At 45.9% G+C, this 22443-nt stretch overlaps 7 protein-coding genes across 7 annotated transcripts; 5 read left to right on the forward strand and 2 right to left on the reverse strand.

Moving 5' to 3' along the window:
* Positions 1-131: 131 nt before the first annotated feature.
* Positions 132-2249, forward strand: V1513DRAFT_144169 (uncharacterized protein). The gene has a single exon (XM_066894221.1). The coding sequence runs from the start codon at positions 275-277 to the stop codon at positions 2108-2110; it is 1836 nt and encodes a 611-aa protein (XP_066752463.1). The 5' UTR covers positions 132-274; the 3' UTR covers positions 2111-2249.
* A 695-nt stretch (positions 2250-2944) lies between these two features.
* Positions 2945-5010, reverse strand: V1513DRAFT_402473 (kinase-like domain-containing protein). Its single transcript, XM_066895529.1, has 2 exons — positions 3908-5010; positions 2945-3847 (listed from the first exon to the last, which is right to left on the reverse strand). The coding sequence occupies exons 1-2, from the start codon at positions 4779-4781 to the stop codon at positions 2997-2999; spliced, it is 1725 nt and encodes a 574-aa protein (XP_066752464.1). The 5' UTR covers positions 4782-5010; the 3' UTR covers positions 2945-2996.
* A 239-nt stretch (positions 5011-5249) lies between these two features.
* Positions 5250-7371, reverse strand: V1513DRAFT_381929 (uncharacterized protein; the record flags this gene model as incomplete). The annotated part of the gene is made up of 5 exons (XM_066895086.1): positions 5250-6883; positions 6931-7007; positions 7063-7167; positions 7230-7245; positions 7272-7371. Coding segments are annotated over 5 exons (1932 nt in total), but the record flags the coding sequence as incomplete, so codon positions are not given.
* A 2502-nt stretch (positions 7372-9873) lies between these two features.
* On the forward strand, positions 9874-15463 carry V1513DRAFT_448380 (uncharacterized protein). Its single transcript, XM_066898529.1, has 4 exons — positions 9874-9999; positions 10076-10102; positions 10151-10243; positions 10309-15463. The coding sequence occupies exon 4, from the start codon at positions 10327-10329 to the stop codon at positions 15127-15129; it is 4803 nt and encodes a 1600-aa protein (XP_066752466.1). The 5' UTR covers positions 9874-9999; positions 10076-10102; positions 10151-10243; positions 10309-10326; the 3' UTR covers positions 15130-15463.
* Positions 15464-15799: 336 nt separating this feature from the next.
* On the forward strand, positions 15800-17165 carry V1513DRAFT_459532 (terpenoid cyclases/protein prenyltransferase alpha-alpha toroid; the record flags this gene model as incomplete). The annotated part of the gene is made up of 3 exons (XM_066899771.1): positions 15800-16332; positions 16382-16843; positions 16904-17165. 3 exons carry the CDS (start codon positions 15800-15802, stop codon positions 17163-17165), a joined length of 1257 nt encoding a protein of 418 aa, XP_066752467.1.
* A 446-nt stretch (positions 17166-17611) lies between these two features.
* On the forward strand, positions 17612-18778 carry V1513DRAFT_382026 (eukaryotic porin-domain-containing protein; the record flags this gene model as incomplete). The annotated part of the gene is made up of 1 exon (XM_066895090.1): positions 17612-18778. The coding sequence occupies one exon, from the start codon at positions 17612-17614 to the stop codon at positions 18776-18778; it is 1167 nt and encodes a 388-aa protein (XP_066752468.1).
* Positions 18779-19170: 392 nt separating this feature from the next.
* Positions 19171-22280, forward strand: V1513DRAFT_459534 (Cse1-domain-containing protein; the record flags this gene model as incomplete). Its single annotated transcript, XM_066899772.1, has 5 exons — positions 19171-19246; positions 19322-19632; positions 19682-20053; positions 20103-20400; positions 20452-22280. 5 exons carry the CDS (start codon positions 19171-19173, stop codon positions 22278-22280), a joined length of 2886 nt encoding a protein of 961 aa, XP_066752469.1.
* Between the last annotated feature and the right edge of the window lie 163 nt (positions 22281-22443).

The following is a 22443-nucleotide window of genomic DNA, read 5'->3' on the forward strand; positions in this document are numbered from 1 at the left end:
GTGGGTAGTAGAGTTTACTATTGCGACTATTGTGCGCACATCGACATACGGTTTCACGAACTGGAGGGTTAGGTGAAATGAATGAATGTTAAATATAGTCCGGGTAACCCATCAACCCCAATAAGCAATTTGCCAATTTACAAGTCAGGATATTGCCATGTCACGAAATAACTACGAAAACCTTTGTTCCCCTACATAAGCAATAGATTTAGATTTAGTCGCAGGACTTAGAAGTTACGCGCCTCCACAGAGTATCTGTCAGCTATTGGCTGACATGACTGGCCAACATGGGCCTCCAGTGGCAATAGTTTACTTCTCAGAGACTGGCACAGCGCAGTCACTAGCTGACCATCTTCGCAAGCAATTACTACGACTTCATTTCCAGGCTCTTGTTCTCGACGCCGAAGATGTTGAGCGAGTAGTGACGGTGTTGTTTGCTGGCGGTCACGACGAACATCGTCCGATTGTCGTATTGTTGTGTGCAACAACCGGGAATGGAGAGATTCCGCGACATGCCCGTCGCCTTTGGAAGATATTACTGCGACGCAAGCTCACTTCAGAAACGTGTGCTGGGCTCTTGTTTACCAGTTTCGGTTTAGGAGACACGGCGTATGCTAGGTTTAATTGGGCGGCAAAAAAGGTGCATAAGCGGATATTACAACTCGGTGGACAAGAGCTTTGCACAAGGGGTGAAGGAGATGACTCAGCGAGTGGAGGTATAGAGGGCGGTTATGCAACCTGGGAGCCAATACTTTTGTCTTCTTTACTAGATCTATACCCTCTCACGAACGGTCTAGAGCGGATACCAGACGATATATTGCTACCACCAGAATTTGAAGTCAGAATACTTGCACCATCAAAAACAAAGGAGTCGCCCGGCACTTTGTTGCAATCTCGGGTTACGCCAACGACACGGCTCGGCACTGTTACAGTGAATGATCGCATTACTCCTCCTACGCATTTTCAAGACACGCGACAATTCATATTTGCGTCTGACGAGAATCATACGGAATCTCAACATGTGATCCCCGGGGCTACGGTGCTGATATATGCGCAAAATGATCCTGAAGCCGTGTCGGCACTCATATCATCTCAGAATTGGGATCATGTAGCCGATGATCTGATATCTGTCCCAACTGCTGTGCAGAAGTGGGCAACAACAAATCCACTAACTCTCCGATCTTTGCTGACATATCATCTCGACTTGAATGCTGTACCGCGCGCAACGTTTTTTGAGACATTGAGCTACTTCTCACGAGATAATGAGCAGCAAGCGGAAAAGCTCAAAGAGTTTGCGGATGCTACGAACGAAGAAAATACACAGGATCGCTATGATTACGCTGATCGTCCCCGCCGGTCAGCCTTAGAGTGTCTTTTGGAATTTGAATCAGTTAAAATACCCGTTGCATACATTCTTGAAGTTTTTGGTAGACTACGCCCGCGCCAGTTCTCCATTGCCGGATGGAGTAATGGACAGATTGAACTTCTGATCACGATCGTGAAGTATAAGACGATTTTACGAAGAATTCGGCATGGTGTTTGTACAAAATACGTTTCGACTCTAAAACCAGGAGATAAGTTCCTCTACGGGATTGTCGAACCACAGTCAAAGCCGCCGCCTATGGACAAGCCCGTTGTTTTGATCGGTCCTGGCACTGGTGTGGCGCCGTTGCGTGCTCTTTTAATTGAAAGGTTTAACCGAGGCGTGGATACGCCTTCGATGCTAGTGTTCGGTAACCGATCGCGAATTGCAGACTTCTACTATGAGAATGAATGGAAGGCTGCGACAGCATCACAGGAGGAAATTGACGAGAATGGTATCATGACGTTGTCGGGTCCGAAATGTACAGTTGTGGCATGCTTTTCTCGTGATGGAAATTCAACAAGATATGTTCAGCAGGCGCTCAAACGTGACGACGTAGCAAGAGAAGTGGGCCGGTTATTGGTGCATGAAGGGGGATACGTGTGGGTATGTGGAAGTAAAGGGAAGATGCCACGAGCAGTCCGGAGTGCCATAGAAGACGCTATAGAGACAGTGATTGGAAGCGATGGCGGCAATGCTGTTGCTGAAATGGACAAGATTGGAAGATATTTCGAAGAGACGTGGTAAATGTATTATATTTTTTTTCTTGCGCGTAATAATTAAACCGGAAGCGGAGCTACCTGTCACCCAATGACCACATTGATGGCAGTTTTTTGTCGACGTCAAATCTTGTAAGACGTCGTCATGATGCCGATTGGCAATAAATGAAAGCAGGATGGTATGGTACAAATCGGCTTGATAGAGTCAGATATTTAGCTGGTGCTGTAATAGCATGCCTGCTAACGCGACTGAGGCGTTATGTACGGAGACATGGGGTGGACGCGCGATTACTTTGGGTAAGTCGCAGTCGATAGATTGTGGGAAGATAGTATTCGAGCATAGAATGTATTGGCGGCAAGACAGTATTATAATAAAAGCGCATGCGGGTCAAAGATTCCATACCGTCGATTGGACGTCCGTTGCTGCCGGGTGTCGTAACTCTTAGGCTTCGCCAGATTAAGGCAAGCGACTACGACCGAGTCCACTGTGTCGAGAATGACAGCAATACTATTTATTATAAGGCATTGACGACAATGCCTATAGAGCGAATCGCTGGACAATGAAGAAATGAACTTTACTAATGAAATACGCTGCTGCACCATTTTGTGTGTCTCGAGATATTCATGCAAAGTACTGACCTTTGATTGTAGTATAGAAAGCAAATTAGCTAATTCAGCGTCATTCAGCAAGAATAGATTTGCCATGATGCATCAGAAGTGTCATTGTGAAGCACCAAACTGCCGTCGACGAGATGGGCACATAGCACCATGACCTATATCGGGGAATTTGGAGGTTCATGTTTCCGATGTTCAGTCAGTGCTTCGGTCGACTAGTTCTCGTAATGTATGCACGGCAAGACGCTTAAATGAAAGAATTTGATTTATTATACTTTTAGAATATATCTACAATAGTCCTACGAACTGAGGATATAATCTCCCTTGTCGTTCTTCACCAATTTTCCCTCCTTCACATATTTCTCAAACATGTCTTGAGGGAGCCAACCCTTAGTGGAATAAAACGGAAGGCTAGACAACATCAGCTCCCATGTCTCAGCGTCCTTGGCTTGCTTTTCAATCTCCTCCTCCGTGAAATTTACCGGAGAGACTAGCATATTGTCGGTCACCGCCGACCAGTGCTTACTCTTAATTAAGGCCTCGCGCAAATCGGTAATTTCGAGTGGATGATAGTCGTAATCTGTTGTCATAGCGACATTGTAGGGTTCCGTTACCAATTTAGCACGAGGAGAGTATGCGTTAATTAGTGTCGGGAATGAGTGCTTGATCATAAATTCGAACGAAAATTGATTTGAAGTCGCGGCAATCATGTAGTCGATCTGTGCCTTCTGCTCGGGTGGTAGCGAGTCATAGTCTTCAATCTCCTCCTTCTTGTAAATCTTGTACCCTCTGTAGTGTATAAAGTCAGGAGCTCCATGAAACAAAAAGGGCTTAATCGCAGAGCCTTCCCAGTCAAGGAGGTATGCCGATGCAAATGGCTCATTTGGATCATTGCCAGACCGGTCTACCAAGACATTCATGGGGTTTAAATCAGGGTGATGTAGGCGCGGCGAAAGGATATCAGAATCTGGTTGAACATCTGACGGAATGAGAGCAGGAGTAAGCTTGGCATATTGTCGGTATGTGTCGATCCATGTAGGCAAATATGAGCCGAGCTCAGACGAGACAATCGTAGGATCCTTTAGGAGATTGGTATAGGCGGTGATGTGTGCAGTCGCCGTAGCTAATAGATAGTCATAAGGTGTGTACCCTAAAATTCATGTTAGAACCAGACTACAATTGGTTTACGTTATTAAAAACTGCAGCATACATGGACCGCGATCGATGACATCTGCTTCGTGAACGCCAGGCTGCCAGAACTTTTTTTCAACAGTGGGTCCAATTCTCCACCGATCGATCAACTCCTTATCCTCCTCTCCTTCATAAGGCAACTTGTTCTGCAAGCCAGAAGAGACATCCTCAGTGAAGTACAGGCTACCAAACGCACTAAATCTCGTCGCAAGGATTTTGTCCATTAATGACACAATCACTTTCAGTACTGTCGCACGTTGCAGCACGGTTGAACCCATAGGATCCCAGCTTTGCATCAGATTCTCATAATTTTTACTTTGATATTTCGGCGAGATAAATTCCATTAGAATGTACTCTCGCTCGAGAGGGTTATCAGCAGTCGGACACCACGAAATAACTTCGGGAATCAGCATTCCCCACTTTTTCCTCAAGAAATCCATTGTCGCGACTTCAGACTGTATACGAGCCTTTCGAGCATCTCTCGACCAGTCTAAGGGATATGGGATTCGCAGGATATATTCAGACCCGTCATCTAACTCGGCGAGGTATATTCTGTTGTTTTTTCCCTCGCTCAAGCTAGCTAGTGATACCACATGTGAAGGCTGAACTTTGGAAGACTGGTCTCGCAATCTTCGAATGATTTCGTTAATCCCGCCGATCGCAAATGGCGTGTACCGCTTGGCTTTTTCTGCCTCATCGTTTTTAAGCCATGTGCCCCACGTATACTTAAAAAATTGGTCGCGTTCTGCATCGGACGCATCCCCAAGAGTTGTGAATTGGCCGTCGTTAGTGCTAGAGCTGAATAAGGCTGAACGGGTTGTAAACGTGCGCCGGAGCGGCAATGAACGAAGATATCTTAATGATCTGGTAGAAACGGGAGATATCTGTCTCATGATTGTCGCCTGTATTTAGCTAATAGGGATGGTCGTGAAAGGCGGGAATGCGCAGTGATGTGAAAAAAATGGCTGTTAGTAGCTCAATAGTTTAGAAAGGTTTGTTGAATACGGAAAACATTTTCTCTTGCTATTTAAGGAGTTATGACATAACTCCTCTGCTCCTTTAGGAAAAAAATCATTAGTCCCCAGCTATTGAATCTTGCCTGGGCGTCACCTTCGGTGATAACGATCGTCCGTGTGAAAACTCTAGTAAGCACTGCCACGGTAGTCAACCCTATAGCCCGCTCTAAGGAATACAGCTACTGTATTATTATTTACTATTAATCGTACTATAACACTAATCCATTCATTGTGCTCAATATCCTAGTCCAAAGTCTATCATTGCTGTTCCAAAGATTCGGAAATGGCACTTCTCATAGGGGACATATATTAGTCTCTCGTTTTTTATCCCAAAATATGTTATAATCAAAGCACGTCATCATGACAGGTATCGACAGGCATTGGTGACCGTGATTTTATTGAATCCCAGTGTATGTCCCCATTAGCATTAACCGCCTGTGATCTCAGTGGGATAAACGTCGACGTCAGACCCTTAATCATGTTACTGCCAGGTGCTGCAAATGCTCCCGGTTCTATGTGCTTCGTGGAGCGGCATTTGGCTGAGTCATAAATGTTCTCCGACTGGAGTTGGCTTACTCCGTGGTCACACTGCCATGAGCTTGGTGAACAGATCCTGGGCATAACGCCAGGAAGATAGGGTGATATATAGCCCCATGACTGTTTCAATATATTCTGAACCAGCGGCTCGTACTTTTCCGGCACATCGACATTATGACCCGTTGTCATGAGGCTGCGATGAAATAGGTCAATATTTGTGTTATCAACAACGATTGACGACCCAAATGAGCCTTGAACATTTGTGGAACGCCGATCTTCTGATCCTGATAGCATGTAATGCACAAAAGTGGTCATAATTCGGACGACAGATTCATTAGCCTCATTCTGAAACATGCCGGACGACTCCGCCGAAGCTGTATCAGAGACATCGGATATATCAAACGTATCCTGAACCTTTCCCCTGCTAGTCTGATTACTCACATTGACGGATCCTTCCTCAACAACAGAATCAAGTTCAGAGAGAGCTGGGTCAATAGCATGCTCGTCAGATCGCAGATATGCGTTGATAGCATCCAATGTATCCTCAATGTAACTATGCGTAACCTCATCCGTCGTAGACGTAATCCGCGACGGTTCCGTCGCAAAAGAGTACTGTTCGCATTCGCAAACCATCGCCTCAGCGGATTGCAGTGGCTTCTCATAGACAGTTTCAATAGATGACACTTTACTGTCCCTTGTCTTATCCGAAAACTTCTCTTGATCCATCGGTTCTACATAATCTAAGATTTGCGCTGGCTGATGCTCAGTGTTATACTCCCAGTCGACAGCATCATTAATTGGATAGCGCTTAATCGTCTCAACAACTGGGGGATCTGATGACTCTCCCTCGTCGCAGACTGGATAATCCATTTTCATACTTTTGTTAGATTGGATAGTGCCAATCAAGTCTTCTACCTGTTGTGATAAAGGATGTAAACCTTTCGTGATCTTGACTTGTACGATATCCATTGTCATTTTGTGTTTCTCATTCTCCTGGTGTAAGAGACCAGAGACAGAAAAGCACGGCTGATAAGTATCTGCAGATGATATGGTGGGCCGCACAACGTGCTGTAATTTCCCGCCTTCGTGAATCGCACGCATAGAGACGGTATCAATACTCCCGTCTTCAGCAGGGCAAACCTGCATATGGGGTCCAGTGGCAAGCATTCTCGATGAAATAGGAAACGGCATTTCTTTTCGAATTGCATTTTCGTCCTGTTTAGAAAATATTGTACGCAACGTGCGCTGAGAACGCCAACGCCTCTTCGTCGCTCTGGGATCCCTGGCAATAATGCCCTGATCATCCTCAATGGTGCCACGCAACAGGTATTTACCAGACTCCGTGACACTGTGGATGGCATCCTCGAATGTCGAGTTGGACAAGAGATTTCCGATAATTAGTTTCTTCCATTTGGAGCTTGATCCGACCCGAGACGCGATTTCTAGTCATTGTTATTCACAATTTTCCAAGAAATTCCGGCAGTCGTACCTGCGGTGTTAGCGTCCTCGACAGAGGTGTTCCTGTTGCTGTGAGTAAGTGATTGGTGCCTCCCAGTCTGCTCTTTGCTATTAGTTTTCATGCACAGAGTGTTTTCACGCGCAGTAAGCTATTCATACATACCTTACTGCGGTTTCTCCGGAAGATGCTGGCAAACCTGGTGTGTCTTCGCTTTGGAGACACAGGTGATACACCTTTCTCAAGTGTTTGCGAGTCGCCAGACTCCGACTTCGGAGTTAATATGTCGGAATTGTATATAACCATATCACATTATATTACATCATCCAGACGGCTGCTTAGAATTTCCTGATAATATCGAACGTATCTCTTACTCGTCCATAAGATTGCTTGTAATAAGGGAGTGGTGTTGTCAGCAACATAGCTGCCCGATCGAATATTTGGTTTCAGCCCACGATATGGGCCGCCTCGAAGTCTGCATTTCCTCAAGCAAGAGCAAGAGAAACAGATTTTGAAACTCAGAAATAAGCAATATACTCTATTATTTAATTTTGCCAACAAAATTACGTCCTATGAAATATTATTGTTCTAGCAGAAGGTCATTATTCGTTTCACCCTGATTTCCAAAGTAGCTAAAGATGCTGAAGTCCGAGTCGATGACAGAACCCCTCATAACAGTATGCACCGGGCATTGAAACGTGGACAATACCTTCCATGCATGCTGTTAGATATTTCTTGACCAGGAGTGGGCCGGTGACTAGGTGGGCATGCGAAGCCAGAAATTTATGAATCTGCGATGGGGCCACGTCAGGCAGTTGACGAAAGCAATCGTGCTATTAAACCTGCATTAACATCATCTTCTGGGACACTTTTTACTGCTAGTAGTAGACAAAAAAAGAGATACAGGTCAAGAACAGCGTAACATAAAAAAATGAGTATTAGCACGTTTGGCTGAAGCCAAGCGAGACTGTGAAATCGTCCACAGCACATTCAGACCAGCATTAGAGATTGTGCATGCAGAAGATGCGAAGAAACTCATCGGCCGCCCGAAGGAGAAACGCAGCTGTACAACTGGGAACCGTTGTCGTCCGCCATGCTGATATCAGATGGAGATCGAATTGCAATACAACGACATTCATCCTCGCTGGTAGTTCAGTCGCTATTACCTCCCATGAACATCATTGGCAACATGCCAATCCTTACTTGCTCTCAGTTCTTACAAATCCACCGGGCAAACTTCCGAGAAGTGGCCATCGGGGTCTTGTCACGAATAGAGCTGCTCGTTGTGTGCAGTCTAAATCAATGTATTGCGTGAGTGGCTCGTCTTGGCTAATGTATGATTCTGTGGCGGTGACAAGGTACAATTATAGATTCTCTCGATGGCAAAGCCTAGCCTAGCCAACCGTGGTCCAAGAATGGTCTAAGAAGGGGTAGGTTTACTCTCTCTGAACCTCCCAAAGATTGTAATCAATTGCAGCAATGGATTGCAGATCGGTCATCTGAGTTATTATGTAAATGCACTTTCTATGTAGTCCACGAATGGTTGCGGTTATCATGCCTCTTAAGTGTGGATGAGGAAAACGTGTCCATTCATACACAAAATCACAAACGTTACTTTCTATCGTCAAATACCTCTATAAAATCTCCATCAAAATCCAATCCAATTATGCAGCCCATACACGGTATATATGCACAACAATATTTACTGCCCTGTCGGTTATTGTAAGTTAGATCTCATTTAATCTCATTAGTCTCGGCTTGCCCAAATTCAGCGCCACGTTCGCGCTAGTACCATTTGCCTCAACATCAAATACAACGCTCAGAGCATTCCGAGTCTGCTTCATCGATTCCCATGGTCGCTTGATTGGACTCTTTGTCCGGCTTGCCTCGCACGGAGTAGTACTAGAAGGTTCGACACCTAGAAGAGCCAAGACTTTCGGCTTCCTTCGTCCAACTTCAATAGCGAGTGCGCGATCGTGCGTCGGATCTATCTTTTTGGGCCACTTCAATTGCGTAGCTGCTGGTACTTCGTTGCCAAGCTCGCTACCATCGTCACAATAGTCTAGCCAAAAATTCTCTTTATCGTCATCATACGTCGCAAGCAGGACGCTTTTAAGAGACCGATCAAGTGAGCAAGATGCCTCTCTTTGCTGAATATCGAATCGTAGCCTTCTCGATCGTCGACTTCGTAATGGATCAGCATTGGGCATTAATTCAATTGCACGACAGATCGGATAGCTCGCGCAGGGCAGTGTGGAGATGCATCGCTGTCGACCGCAGCATGGAGAGATGGTAATAATTTCGTGACACATAGCAACGGAATAGATTTCTTTAACCTGTTGCTGAAAAGAATGTTGAGTGCGGTGATTACAGGCGGTATTTGAACTGAGTGGACCATTTCAGCCGAAGAATTGACGGCCAGCTTTAAGCCCCATAGACTTGAATGCGGCTCCAGGACTTGTAAGTGAAACGAGATCTCGAATTCCTACCAAATGTCCGTGCGGAGTCGAAAATCGTTCTAGAAAGAAAAATTGCTCATGTGAGCAAGGATGTGGCGGACGGCCCCACCATAGAGATATATCTTAATCTTAATTTGTGAGGTTTAAATCTCTGACACAAGTGAAAGTCCATAAACTGTTGTAACATGTTATGAGGCTGGTTCTGGCGTATGTTTGAGCTGGTTAACAGGGCCCTGTCGCAGTACATATGCACACGCCCGAGCACTGAGCAGATAGCGATAAGCGACACTTGTGATCTGATGGTCCCACGCTGATTCGTTCTAGCAGAGAGTCCAAACAGAACCCTCGAGAGTTTTCTTTGTTGGGAATTGTTGAAATGAGGCGGTTGCCTGAAACTTTATATCGACTCCCATGACGCAACTTCTGAGCCGCACTATCACCAAGGTATTCTTGGGTGACATGTAGATCAATTCAGCCAGTAATGTCACCAGATTAGTTAAACCATTTCGATTGAAAGTTTTAGTGGAGCCTCCGCAACTTCGGCATGAGCCAGATGAGTTGCACAGTAACTCAGGACTAAAGTTACCTGATAACTTGAGGAAGCTGTGAAAACAGTTTAAACTAACTGTTTGCGCTGGGTTTGGTAAGTTTCTAGAATGTTTTTTATTGCGATGGATTGAGTTTGGACGTGTGATCTTTGTTTAACGACATATATACAGAACTAGGCGTGCTTCTGATTGGCTAAGGTGCGCGCTATGAATAAGTCACGGATTTGAGGAATCTAACGTGGGCAGAGTGTTTAATTGGGCTTGCGAATTTGAGTACGTTCGTGACGCACAAGTGCTTGGTCGTCTTCCAGTACACAAGGCGCTGCAGCTTCGGTTCAGGTGAGATTTATTTTATCTACGTTGACAGTTCGATTGAAGACTTCGGGTCTAATTAAGATATGCAGCTCTGTTGAGTTACCGTCATGTCGAACAGCGCGTGGCAAACGGATATGTCGAAAACATCTAGCACTGGTGCCAGCAATACAAATCGATTCGGCAATGTTTTTAGGACTCTCACAAAGGGGCTTAAGAGCTCGTACACCGCAAGTACAAGTAGCCCAACTGCACCATCCACTCTCGAGTCTCAGCTAGGAGATGTACGAACTACAAATGTTTCCGGTCTCGATATGGATGTCATGCTTGCTCGAATTGGCAGAAGTTCAGCTAATGAAGATCGAATTGCAGCTGCAGATCTGATTGCTGATGCGATTAGTCGGACAGCTATATCGAAAAGCATCGTCGAGATTTGGTATACAGCGCAGGATATGCTCTTGCCAACTAACCCGTTGGATGTTAGGCGGGCGGGTTTAAATTTATTGAACGCCTGCGTCGTCTACGATGCAGATGAAGACTCTGCATCCGTCAATAGACTAGTGTATTACCGTACACTGGTGGAATATCCTCTCGGTGAGGACTTTGATACGCAACTGAAAGCATTTAAGGCGCTTACCAAGGATGGTCGCGAGTTACCGGTGCTTGGTCCATCAGAGAGTCCGATGGTGCTGATTTTATCAACATGGTTACGTGTTATCTTCAGGGATGCCACACTGGCGAGATCTGTGGCGAAACCTGCAGGCCAGAATATGGATGGTGATAGCGAAAGCAAACCACTTCCGAGCGAGGAGAATTTGCATAACTTATGCGCATATATTATCAATATTCTCAAGTTCAACTTCTATGCATTTGACGAGAAAGATATTATATCGCTACTAAAGGATATCCTCAATATTTGCCGTCGCACATCCAACAAAAGTGATATTATCGAAGGTATTGTTATGATTAATACCCTCACTGTCTACGGAAATTTGCCGTTATCAATGCTGGAACAGAGTATAGAGACGTTATGCGGTGCTAGTTCGGTCGTTCCGGAGCTATTCAATTCATGTTGGGACGCTATATTGCACCTTGTAAACAGTCACCTAGCCAACAATACGATCGTGGCATTGTACAACATTCTTCGGGAGCCGGAAAATGTCCGAGGTCGAAGCGCTATGAAAGGTGCGATTGTGTTTTTGCAGAAACTCCTTGAAAATGAGCCCGGCCAGACCAAGACGTATAATTTGACAGTTAATTCGGTTATGCGATCTTATAACACTGTGATGACAATACGCGACAATATCCAGATTGATCTCGCCGTTTGCAGCAGTATGAAAGCGCTGATGCTGAACAACGAAACATACTCATTGATAACATACGAGGACTATAAATCTCCTGATTCGCCACTTGTTGTCATCGCACAGGCTGCCAAACACGCTGTGTTGCCAACTCCGGGAGTTGAGATGACGGCCTGGGAGGACGGCAAACAGCCGGCCTATTCAATCACACATCTACTTCTCAAAATACTTGAAAGACTGAGAGTGTCGTATCAGTGTGGATCATTTAATGGGCCTCCTGAAGCCCTCATTCAATTTTTCCTGGACGTTAGTCCACACATTGACGAAGATATTGCAAATATTGTCGTCGAGTACTACGAGCATGAGTATCTTTGCTTTCCATCGTCGAGCGGATGGCGAGAAAATTCAGAGGTGCTTTTGGATGCATTTTACCGAAACCAATCTCGTCCATCCTCGCTTCGAGCCAAGGTCATCCAGCACATGAAGACCGTATATTGGATCTCAAAAGAAGTTTGCGACGAAGGCACGGCTGATGAATTCCTGGAGAAAATATTCCAGAGTATCCGTATAGAATCCGATATGAACATACTGGCCCAAGTCATCGATTTTGGAGTTGGCGTAGCGTCGTTGATTGGGATCGATGGATTCAAAAGGCTGGTGAAAACATTTCGTGAATGTATGCGTGCACAGAATCAGACTATGTCATATTCCAGCAAGTTGAATCGGCGGTCGGTTATCGATGGCGACGATATGGAAATTAAATTGTCTACGTTGTCGATGACTCCGCCTACAGCAGTTACGACAGTAATAAGGCCAACATCACGACCGACGACGTCGGAAGCGTCGCATTCGCAATTGAGGCCAGCATCATCTGCATCGGTACCATTGTCACAGACTGCAGTGCAGTTGAATCGTGACCGCGAAGAAAGCCAGGGAGAAAAGGAAAGTAAGGAGGCTACATCATCACGGATCATCGCTCGAGCATTTGTCATAATGTTCATACATGGTCTGGAAAGGAGTGGCGAGAAGTCGGCTATCATTTACAAGGAGCTTCTTGAGATTTCTAGTCGACCTTCAGACTGGGATCCGGAGACGATTATCACTGTATATCGTCTTCTCTTTAGAATCCGCGTTAACAAAGCTTCGAGACTAGTTCTTATCCATCCAACGGATGTGGATGGACTCGCCGACACTGTGGGACGCTTTGTTCCAAACATGACGCCAGAGGCGCTGAATACTGCCGTTTGGAAGTATCCTGAACCCGACACGATATTGGGAACGCCTCTCCCAGGACGTGCGAGTTTCTACGTTACAGTGTGTGGAAACGACACAAAAACGCAGTTGGAAGAAAAGTACTGTTCCGAAGGTGATCAGATCATCGAGGAGTATTACGTAAATCGAAAACGCGGCATTGCGAGTTTGAACATGTCAACATGGCTCGCGATTATCGTCCAGCAGATCAAGGATGGTACGGATTGGGAAATATACTCCTTCATTGTCTCTCATCTAGGGCCACAACTCTCCAATCTCCAATTGTTTATGGCATCACGAACAGAGATTCAGTGGCTCAGATCAATGATTTGCGATAAACTTACCGGACAACTACCTCCACTGAATATCGCAAAGGGTGTTGCCAAGGCGGATGTGCAGGTGGTCCTGGTGCGGACCATGTCATCAATTATTGGCTACCAGAGCTTCTATTCAAAGATGGATCAAGACAATATTGTCAAAGCGGTATTGGTCGGGCTAATGTCATGGGAGCGGATCGCGGCGTCTTGCGTGCATTGTCTGCTGGTGTGCAGTTACGAGTTTCCGCTTTCAATTAAGAAGTTTTTGTCACAGATATTCACGAATTTCCAGACAAAGATCACCAACTCTGGATTGAGCGTGCACATTCTCGAATTGCTGACCGCTATGGCACGGATTCCATCTTTGACGTCAAATTTCACGCAGGATGATTTTAAGCGAGTGTTTGCGATGTCGTTCAAATATATGGAGCACGCAAACGATTTGTCTTCGTCATCGTCAGCGACGTCCTCAAATTCGAATAAGGTTTTGTCCCAATATTTGATTGCTTTGGCGTACAGCGTTGTGTCTTCGTGGTATTTGACAATGAGAATGGCTGATCGTCGAGATTTGGCGCCGTTCATCATTCGCGGATTGCTACTGGCAAATGGAAATCGCACGTCATCGACTTCTGCGCATTCGGGTGGAAGTGGTCCAACTGCGCAGAGTGGGCCAGGATTCTCCGGAGCTATGACTCCAAATGATGAGCGAAGCTGGGCATCAGTTGACTTGATATCACGCTTCACGTACTCTGACATCGAGCTGAAGATGCACACGGTGTTTTCCGGACTTGGACGTGACCGACCACGGAACGAAGTCGTGGGAAATATATGGATTCATGGCATCAGCATTGTGTCGATCGAGACATTTGTGAAGACGGGAATTTCACAAGTAGTGGTGCGACGACCAACCGGAACAACCTCCTTCAACATATTTCCAGACAGCCGCATGCTTCCGGGATGGGCGGATCCAGAGTTGTTACTGTCAGGTGGAGCATCATTGTCGTCAACTACGGAGCGGCCGTGTGTGGATTCAGAACCTACAGAGGATCCTATCTCTGCCAATGATCAACTTGCATTTCTCCCAGACTACTTTTTCACTGAGCTTGTTGCAGCGCCGGAGTTCCAGTCTGTGCTTGCGCCGACACTGATCCCGAATCCATCCGATCCAGCTATAGTGCGTGCAATCAGCATGTTCGATCGTACGCCTGTCGTTGAGTTCCACAAGATCGGTATCATATATATCGGTTTGAACCAGACATCCGAACGTGAAATCCTGTCCAACTCAGTTGGCTCAAAGGCGTACTTGGATTTTTTGGATGGCATGGGAATGTTGATCAGACTGCGTGGAAACAAACAGGTATATACGGGCGGTCTTGATACAGAACATGACATCGACGGGGAATTCGCGTATGCTTGGTCAGACAAGATCACCCAGGCAATATTCCATTGCACGACCCTGATGCCTAGTCGACGGCTCTCGTCAGATTGGAGTCCACAGAGTGGCGAGCTGATGTACGATGATGAGAGTTTATCGAACAAGAAAAGGCATATTGGAAATAATTACGTCAATATCTACTGGAACGAATCCGGTAAGCCCTTTAATTTCGATACCATTCGCTCTCAGTTTAACTTCATCAATATTGTCATTTCACCTCATACTAAAGAAGCCTCCACGTTTTCGCCAAGCTCGTTATCAGTGGCGTCATCGTTACTTGGGGATCCGGCGGAATCGCCATTTGACTTCTACAAAGTCAGAGTGTTGGTTCAACCGTCGGTGGATGCCTCTGCAGTCTTCTCGTCACCGGCATCACATCTAAAGATGGTAGGAAAGAAGTCGTTGCCATTATTTGTGCGTAACCTCGCATTTAACGCTGATATATTTGCTATTGTCTGGCACGCACTACCGGATGATGAATACTTGTCCAATTGGCAGTATCGGTTGCGGCAAATCAGAAATCTGAAAGAGAGGACCAACACTGCCATCGAGAAGGCGGCTAGTGCCGCAATGGAGCGGGCAAGAGAGAATGACTTGAAGAGTGATTAATGTTATATAAATGAAGGATTACATGACCTTTAATGTAGCAAATAGCTGGATATAGAGGGGGTAAGGAATAAGTTTAGCAATTCGGAGTTCTATACATGGATTGAATAGGGTTGTTTTGCTTACTCTGCTTTTTTTTGGTTGTAAGATATTTCGTAGTTATGATTATCGTTGGTTTGGAAGTATTGCAGGTTTAACATGCGAATAACTATTTTCAGTCACTTTACAAAATCGTTAAATATAATACCGGCAAGCCTGGAATTTCTGTAACTTCGACTCCAAAACAGAAGGTCCTCCTTTACTGCATCCCGTATAGACTCCTGGTAATGATGGAACCTACAAGCAGAAGGTTGTCAATTCGTCGGCGACAAGTCCTTTCCCCACACAATATTAAGCCTCTCGTCCCAACGGTATTGTTCTCACGATTCACGTACCCACCTGCTGTTCCCAGACTTGTGCGAACTACATAAAGGCGTGATCATATGCAACGATCATGCATTCACGAGCACGGGTGCCCCGAGCAGTATTCCGTCCTCGCGCGGGCTCACGATCCAGCGACTCTTCTGTGTCCTCAGGCTCGACGACTTCCCTGGATACTGCGCCGTCCGCGAAAAAGAATCCAAGAACGCGAAAATCACTTACCACCAACCCGAATATACGAATGGCAGCCGTAATGACAACGGAGCTAAATACAGTGCACAATGAAGAGCTGCCTGTAGTCGACTCTCTTATTACAGAGTCGTCCACGACGCAGGACGATGTCGCGAGGATGTGCGCGGGGTTGATTCTGGACGGGCAGCTTGCAGTTCTGCAACATCAACTTCATGCTGACTTCTTGAGAATTCCTATGTCATTCCAACTCCCACCAAATTATACAGGTCTGGACGCTTCGAAGCCATGGCTTATGTATTGGCCGCTGCATGCATTAGAGATACTTGACCCAGACAATCAAACAAACGATATATTGTCCCGGATCGGACCCTCAATTATGGCTTGTTTGAATGAATTAGAAGGGGCATTCGGCGGTGGAAACGGCCAAACAGCGCACCTTGCTGCGACATACGCATCTTTGAATACATTGGCTATATCGCGGGACGAGCAGCTTTGGTCGCAGATAGATAGGGAACGGTTATACAAGTGGCTGATGTCGGTCAAACTACCCGATGGTGGATTCAGTATGCATGTCGGTGGAGAGGAGGACGTCCGGTAAGGGGCTGACATATTTCCCGCAATTTATTATTCTAACATGTGATAGAGCGGTATACTGCGCTTTGGCATCTGCGGCATTACTGAATATCATCACGCCCGAACTCATGGAAGGCACAGCAGAATGGATCTCTCGATGTCAAACCTATGAAGGCGGTATTGGAGGAGCACCTGGCAATGAAGCTCACGGAGGCTACGCGTTCTGTGGCCTTGCTGCACTCTGTATCCTCGGTAACCCAGTTGAAATGATCCCAAAATATCTTGACGTCGACAGTTTCGTCCATTGGCTTTCGGCGCGGCAATATCAGCCTGAAGGAGGTTTTTCGGGCCGTACAAACAAGCTTGTGGACGGCTGTTACAGCTGGTGGGTCGGCGGATGCTGGTCGATTCTAGAAGGCGCGTTGGCCTGGATTACATCCAAGGACGTGCTGTGGAGCAAGGCTGATTTGCAGAAATATATTCTGTTTTGCTGCCAGAGCCCCAGAGGTGGTCTGCGTGATAAGCCTGGAAAGTATGGATATCCACATCCTATAATATTACACAACTTCACAGACATTGCTAATCAGAATAGATCTTCGGACTTCTATCACTCGTGCTACGTCCTGTCAGGCCTCTCGGAGGTGCAACATAGATATTCTTTCAGGCCCAAAATGCGCGACTCCAAGGCTGGTGAATGGTCATTTATGTGGACTTCTGAACTAGAATCTCCAGATATAGTTATAATTGACGAACAGAACGTTGTTGGCCCTCTCAATCCGGTGCATGTGCTGCCTGCTGGTGTGGGCGAGCGTATGCACGACTTCTACGCTGCTCTAGGCACGCTCGAGCTATAAATAAATTTATTAGATTAATAGATTTAAAGTAATTCTTGTCGATCGATGGAGTTTTGTGTTATTGATATGGCATGTAATTTGGTATGGTATATAGCACATTTGCGACTTGTATCTGGCAATTATGGATACTCGGGACTGCGCCTAAATTTGATTGTAAAAGTCACGTGCCAAGCCATATGACTTTGGGCAAGGGTTCTGTTTCTCCAGACCTCAGAAATAATTTTCACGTTTGGAAATGAATTGATCAACACGACGCCAGTCGTAATCTTGAACTGATTCTTAGCAAACGTTTGAGTCTGCGACTGCACAGGTCTATTGAGTTTAGACTGGTATATATTTGTTACTGAGTAGGTCTAATACGGGCTCAGTGATCGCAAAATTCCGACGAATTCAATCCGCAAGTCACACGCCAAATCGGAACGCATTAACGAACGTCAACATTCAAAATGGAGACTCCGGAAGAATTGAGAACAGAGCAGATTCAGAACAGTCTGATAAAGTTAGGCTTGGGCAATCTTTCTAATGCTCTTCCGTCGAGCGCAACCGACAAAATCCGCACTACTCCGGGAATTTCGCATGTCCTCTCGTTTTACGACAGGCTCGCAGCGAGGCGCGCTGCCAGCGGGCTCACTACTCCAATTAAGTTTGAAGACTTTACAAAGGAGGTCGAGAAGGAGGTTCTGCCGACGCTTTACATGTCTCAAGGTCTTCGCGCAGATATTAACCAAACGCTAAATGTCAAGCCTATGTTCAACGTGATGCAAAGTTTTGCGGTTGGGAATGGACGAGACAGCAACTACAACTTTACTACCATATGGGGAACAGACAGACACTTCCTACGGGGTGGCTTAGATAACGAATTGAATGTGAACGCACACGGCGCCACCCGCATTTCAGACAGTATTATATCACGATTCCAAGCGCACGCTTCTGACAAAGGCGCACAGGTCGTACTCGAGACCGATGTTGCTGGTCCCGACTTCTTCCTCAATCTTCGAACCATGAATCCATCTTTCCTTGACTCAAAATTTTCTGGCATTTTGGGCTTAAACTTCTCACAGAGCATAACGAAGAGACTTACCCTTGGACTCGGTGGCACCTGGCAGCGACAGCAGGCAGAATATCCTGCATCAGCCGGATTTGAGCTTGGTGCGCGATACGCTACTGATACATATATTGGTTCTGGAATCCTTACTGCTCAGGGAATGGCGACCTTGGGATTCACTCAAAAGTTGACTGACAAGGTCCAAGCTGCTGTTTCCACGCAGCTTGACTTAACAGGCATGTCTAACATGGCTGCGCTTATGGCTGGCGAGCCACCAACTCCGTCAGGCACAACCATCGCCGGCGTTAAGGTCGACTTCCCAGATCAGTCGACCATCCGAGCGCAGATTGACTCTACCGGTAAGCTAGGCTTTGCCGTCGACAGATTCGTAGCACCAACCGTGAAGATGACTATTTCAAGCGAGCTGGATCACGTTAAAAGCGCTTGCAAGATCGGTTTGGGGTTGCAGATTGAGAGTCAGTCGGAGTCGGTCGCGGAGACGATGATGAAGTTGCAGACCGCGGATAGAGACGAAGCTAGAAAGTTCATGGCGGATCCGCCACAGTAGATATGAGGTGGTGCAGTGTATTTAGTATAAAAATATTTTGTATGTACGTATTTATCATGTCTACGTGTTAGTCTCCATTATATTCTGTTCAATAGCTGTAATAACATTCATCATAAAATTCATCACCTCTGCAGATATATTTGTAGATTGTTATAGAATGCTGGAGCCGAGAGAGACCATTCGCGTGTTTAGGGTACATGATCCCGGTCGAGTCCCAATTTCGCGGTTCGGGCTTCGCTCTAGTAAACAAACAGAACGCGAATGTGAAAAAATATCGATGGCCATTGCCGTGCAAACAATTGAGCCACATAGACCTGAGATTTCATTCCACATCACTAACTCGACAATATTTTTGGCTTAGGCAAATTTTGGGTGCTTCATTTAACCTGACGATGGAGCCCGCACAAAATCTGCAAAATGTTGCTGCGTTATTGCAATCGTCTTTGAATCCAGCGATCGCAAAGCAATGTATGTGCCATTGTCTGATTATAAATGAAATCGAAGTGGAAGTAAAGGATGATGACTGACATTGACGGTATCTAGCGGAACAGTCGTTACGAGCTGCTGAAGCGCAGCAGGGATTTTCGATCTTGCTATTGCAGATCGTGGCTTCGACTGACTTTTCGCATACGACTCGCCTTGCCGGAGCATTGTTCTTCAAAAACTTCATTCGGAGGAAATGGACAGATGAAGAAGGAAACTATCTGATTCCGGGGCCCGACGTGAACGCAGTCAAGAATGAGATCGTTGGGTTGATGATCACCCAACCGCCAGCCATTCAAGTCCAATTGGGTGAGGCGATTAGTATTATGGCTGATTCCGACTTCCCGGATCGTTGGCAGAATCTAGTCGATGTAAATATCAGTCATATTACTATTTAATGATTTGTGCTGATTGAAATAGGATCTTGTCTCCCGACTAAGTCCAACTGATCTTGCAGTCAACAATGGTGTATTGCAAGTGGCCCACTCGATCTTCAAGCGCTGGCGCCCGTTGTTCCGTTCAGATGCACTTTTCATGGAAATTAAACTTGTATTGGACAAATTCTGCCTGCCATTTATGACACTGTTCCAGCGCACTGATGAGCTCATCACGGAGAACCAAAATAACAAAGCTGTGTTGGAACCACTGTTCCAGTCACTGTTACTTATTATTAAGATTTATTTTGATCTGAACTGTCAAGATATTCCAGAGTTTTTTGAGGATCATATTGACTTGTTGATGGGACTTGTTCATAAGTACTTGCAGTACAGCAATCCAATTATTGAGACCGACGTAAGGTAAATGCTTTCAGTGTGTCGTTGTAGTTACTAATGCGTTCCAGGATGACAATGAAACCGGTCCATTGGAACAGGTAAAAGCATCTATCTGTGAATTAATTCAATTATACTCCCAGCGATACGAGGACGTGTTCGCTGCCCTCTTACCAAGTTTTGTTGACACCACGTGGACTCTGTTGACGACTACTGGCCTCGAGCCGAAGTACGACCTTTTAATTAGTCGAGCACTATCGTTTTTGACGACTGTCACCAAGTCACCAGAACGAGCTCAGGTGTTTAGTTCAAGCGATATCTTGCAGCAAATAGTGGAGAAGGTTGTATTGCCAAATATGTCGCTTCGAAGTATGTGTCAACGTCTCATGTTATGAAAGTATATACTGATAGCAAGTCCAGCAAGTGACGAGGAGTTGTTCGAAGACGATCCAATTGAATACACGCGGCGCGACTTGGAGGGTTCCGATAGCGACACGAGACGACGGGCGGCGACAGATTTTTTGCGGGAATTGAAAGAGCGATTTGAAGGTTTAGTGACTGATGTCGTCATGTCATATGTGCAACGATATTTGCAGCAATATAGCGCCGACAGAAGCGCCAACTGGCAACTTAAGGACACAGCTGTCTACCTCTTCTCATCGGTCGCTGTCAAAGGCACCATAACTGCGTCGGGAGTCTCAGCTACAAACATGCTACTTGACGTCGTTGGTTTCTTCTCACAAAATATCGCACCAGACCTTGTTGAGCCTAGTACACATCCCATTTTAAAGGTGGATGCGATCAAGTTTATTCATACGTTCAGAAATCAGTTGACGAAGCAGCAGCTGCTTGAAGCATTCCCTGTGCTGTCCAGCATGTTTTTGGCTCCGGAATACGTTGTCTATACGTACGCGGCAATTACAATTGAGCGCATTTTGTCGATTCGCCAACCATCATCTTCTCATCTGTTATTTGACAAGGACGACGTTGGACCAGTCGCCCAGGAGCTACTCATCAATCTCTTTGGATTAATAGAGAAAGGAAAGACCCCTGAGAAATTGGCTGAAAACGAGTTTTTGATGAAGTGCGTAATGCGGGTGCTTATGACTAGCAAGGATTCGATCGTTCCATTTTCAGATTTTTTGATTCACCGTCTTGCCGGTATAGTGATGGAAACAAGTAAAAATCCTTCTAATCCGAAATTCTCACATTACACGTTCGAGTCTGTGGCAATCGTTATCAGGTTCGCCTCCCCAGTTAAGCCAGGACAGTTCGATTCTACTTTATTCCCCGTCTACCTCAATATTCTGGGACAGGACGTTACAGAGTTTGTGCCATATGTTTTCCAGCTTCTGTCGCAGATGCTGGACGTGTCGCCACAGGCAACACTGCCTGATGGTTATACACAGTTAATTCAGCCAATTCTATCGGTGTCACTCTGGGATGCCAGAGGTAATGTTCCGGCCCTCACACGGCTGTTGCAATCTATACTAGCAAAGGCTCCCACGATTTTTGGGACTATGAATCTCTTAGAGGCATTGCTCGGTGTATTTCAGAAGCTGCTATCGTCACGTGCTAATGATCACCTTGGCTTGGATCTGCTGGAGAGTATATTGTACTACATTCCCAAAGTTCAGATTTCGCAGTATGCCGGTCCGATCGCAAATATTATTTTAGTTCGACTCGAGAAGTCGCGTACAGAAAAGCTGATCTTACGCGTGACTCATCTGATTTATTTCCTCGCCTCAGCACCAGCAGCAGTCGATAAACTTCTGGGACCGAATTTTGCGACGGAGCTCTTTGATATCACACCCCACGCGTTGTTTGGCGACATATTTATGCATTTCGTATTAGCGGCCACTCCGAAACTGCATGCCCCACTCGATAAGAAGCTCGCTATAGTCGGACTTACGAAGATACTTTTCGAGTCATCTGTTTTCTTGCAAAAGTACAGTTCCAGATGGGAAGCAGGGGCTCGAGTCCTTCTACAGACGTTGCAATCGAATAGTTTGGTTGATGCGTTCGAAGGAGGTGAAGAGCTACCTGAGGCGGAAGAAGATTTAGCGTTTGGCGCATCGTTCGTGAAGTTGAATGCCGTGGTGTGTAAGGGACATGATCCTGCAGGTGACGTTACGGACGTGAAAAAGTTTGTCGGTGAGACCATTAGCAAATCCGGACATGAAGTGATTGCCCAGGTCGGAGTTGTGAGTGATGAGGTGAAGAGTGGGTTGGCGGCATTGGCAGTGTAAGATGGCCGATGACGAGGTGGTAAAAGTTAGATGGTTTGATGTTACGTCCATGCTGTGTTTACGGCGAAAGACAATGTTGCGCAGCATTAAGATAACTCATGACTAATGCATATCTGAAATTATAACAGTTATGTCATACTCAATAGATATGAACTCCGAGTGC

This window comes from Lipomyces chichibuensis (assembly GCF_038497645.1).
Source record: "Lipomyces chichibuensis strain CBS 12929 unplaced genomic scaffold V1513scaffold_26, whole genome shotgun sequence".
Classification (NCBI taxonomy): Eukaryota; Fungi; Ascomycota; class Lipomycetes; order Lipomycetales; family Lipomycetaceae; genus Lipomyces; species Lipomyces chichibuensis.

Coding starts and splice junctions, on each gene's coding strand:
- V1513DRAFT_144169 (XM_066894221.1), top strand. CDS start 275: ATGACTGGCCAACATGGGCCTCCAGTGGCAATAGTTTACTTCTCAGAG.
- V1513DRAFT_402473 (XM_066895529.1), bottom strand. CDS start 4,781: ATGAGACAGATATCTCCCGTTTCTACCAGATCATTAAGATATCTTCGT. Junction 3,848..3,907: donor TGTCATCGATCGCGGTCCAT/GTATGCTGCAGT, acceptor CATGAATTTTAG/GGTACACACCTTATGACTAT.
- V1513DRAFT_448380 (XM_066898529.1), top strand. CDS start 10,327: ATGTCGAACAGCGCGTGGCAAACGGATATGTCGAAAACATCTAGCACT.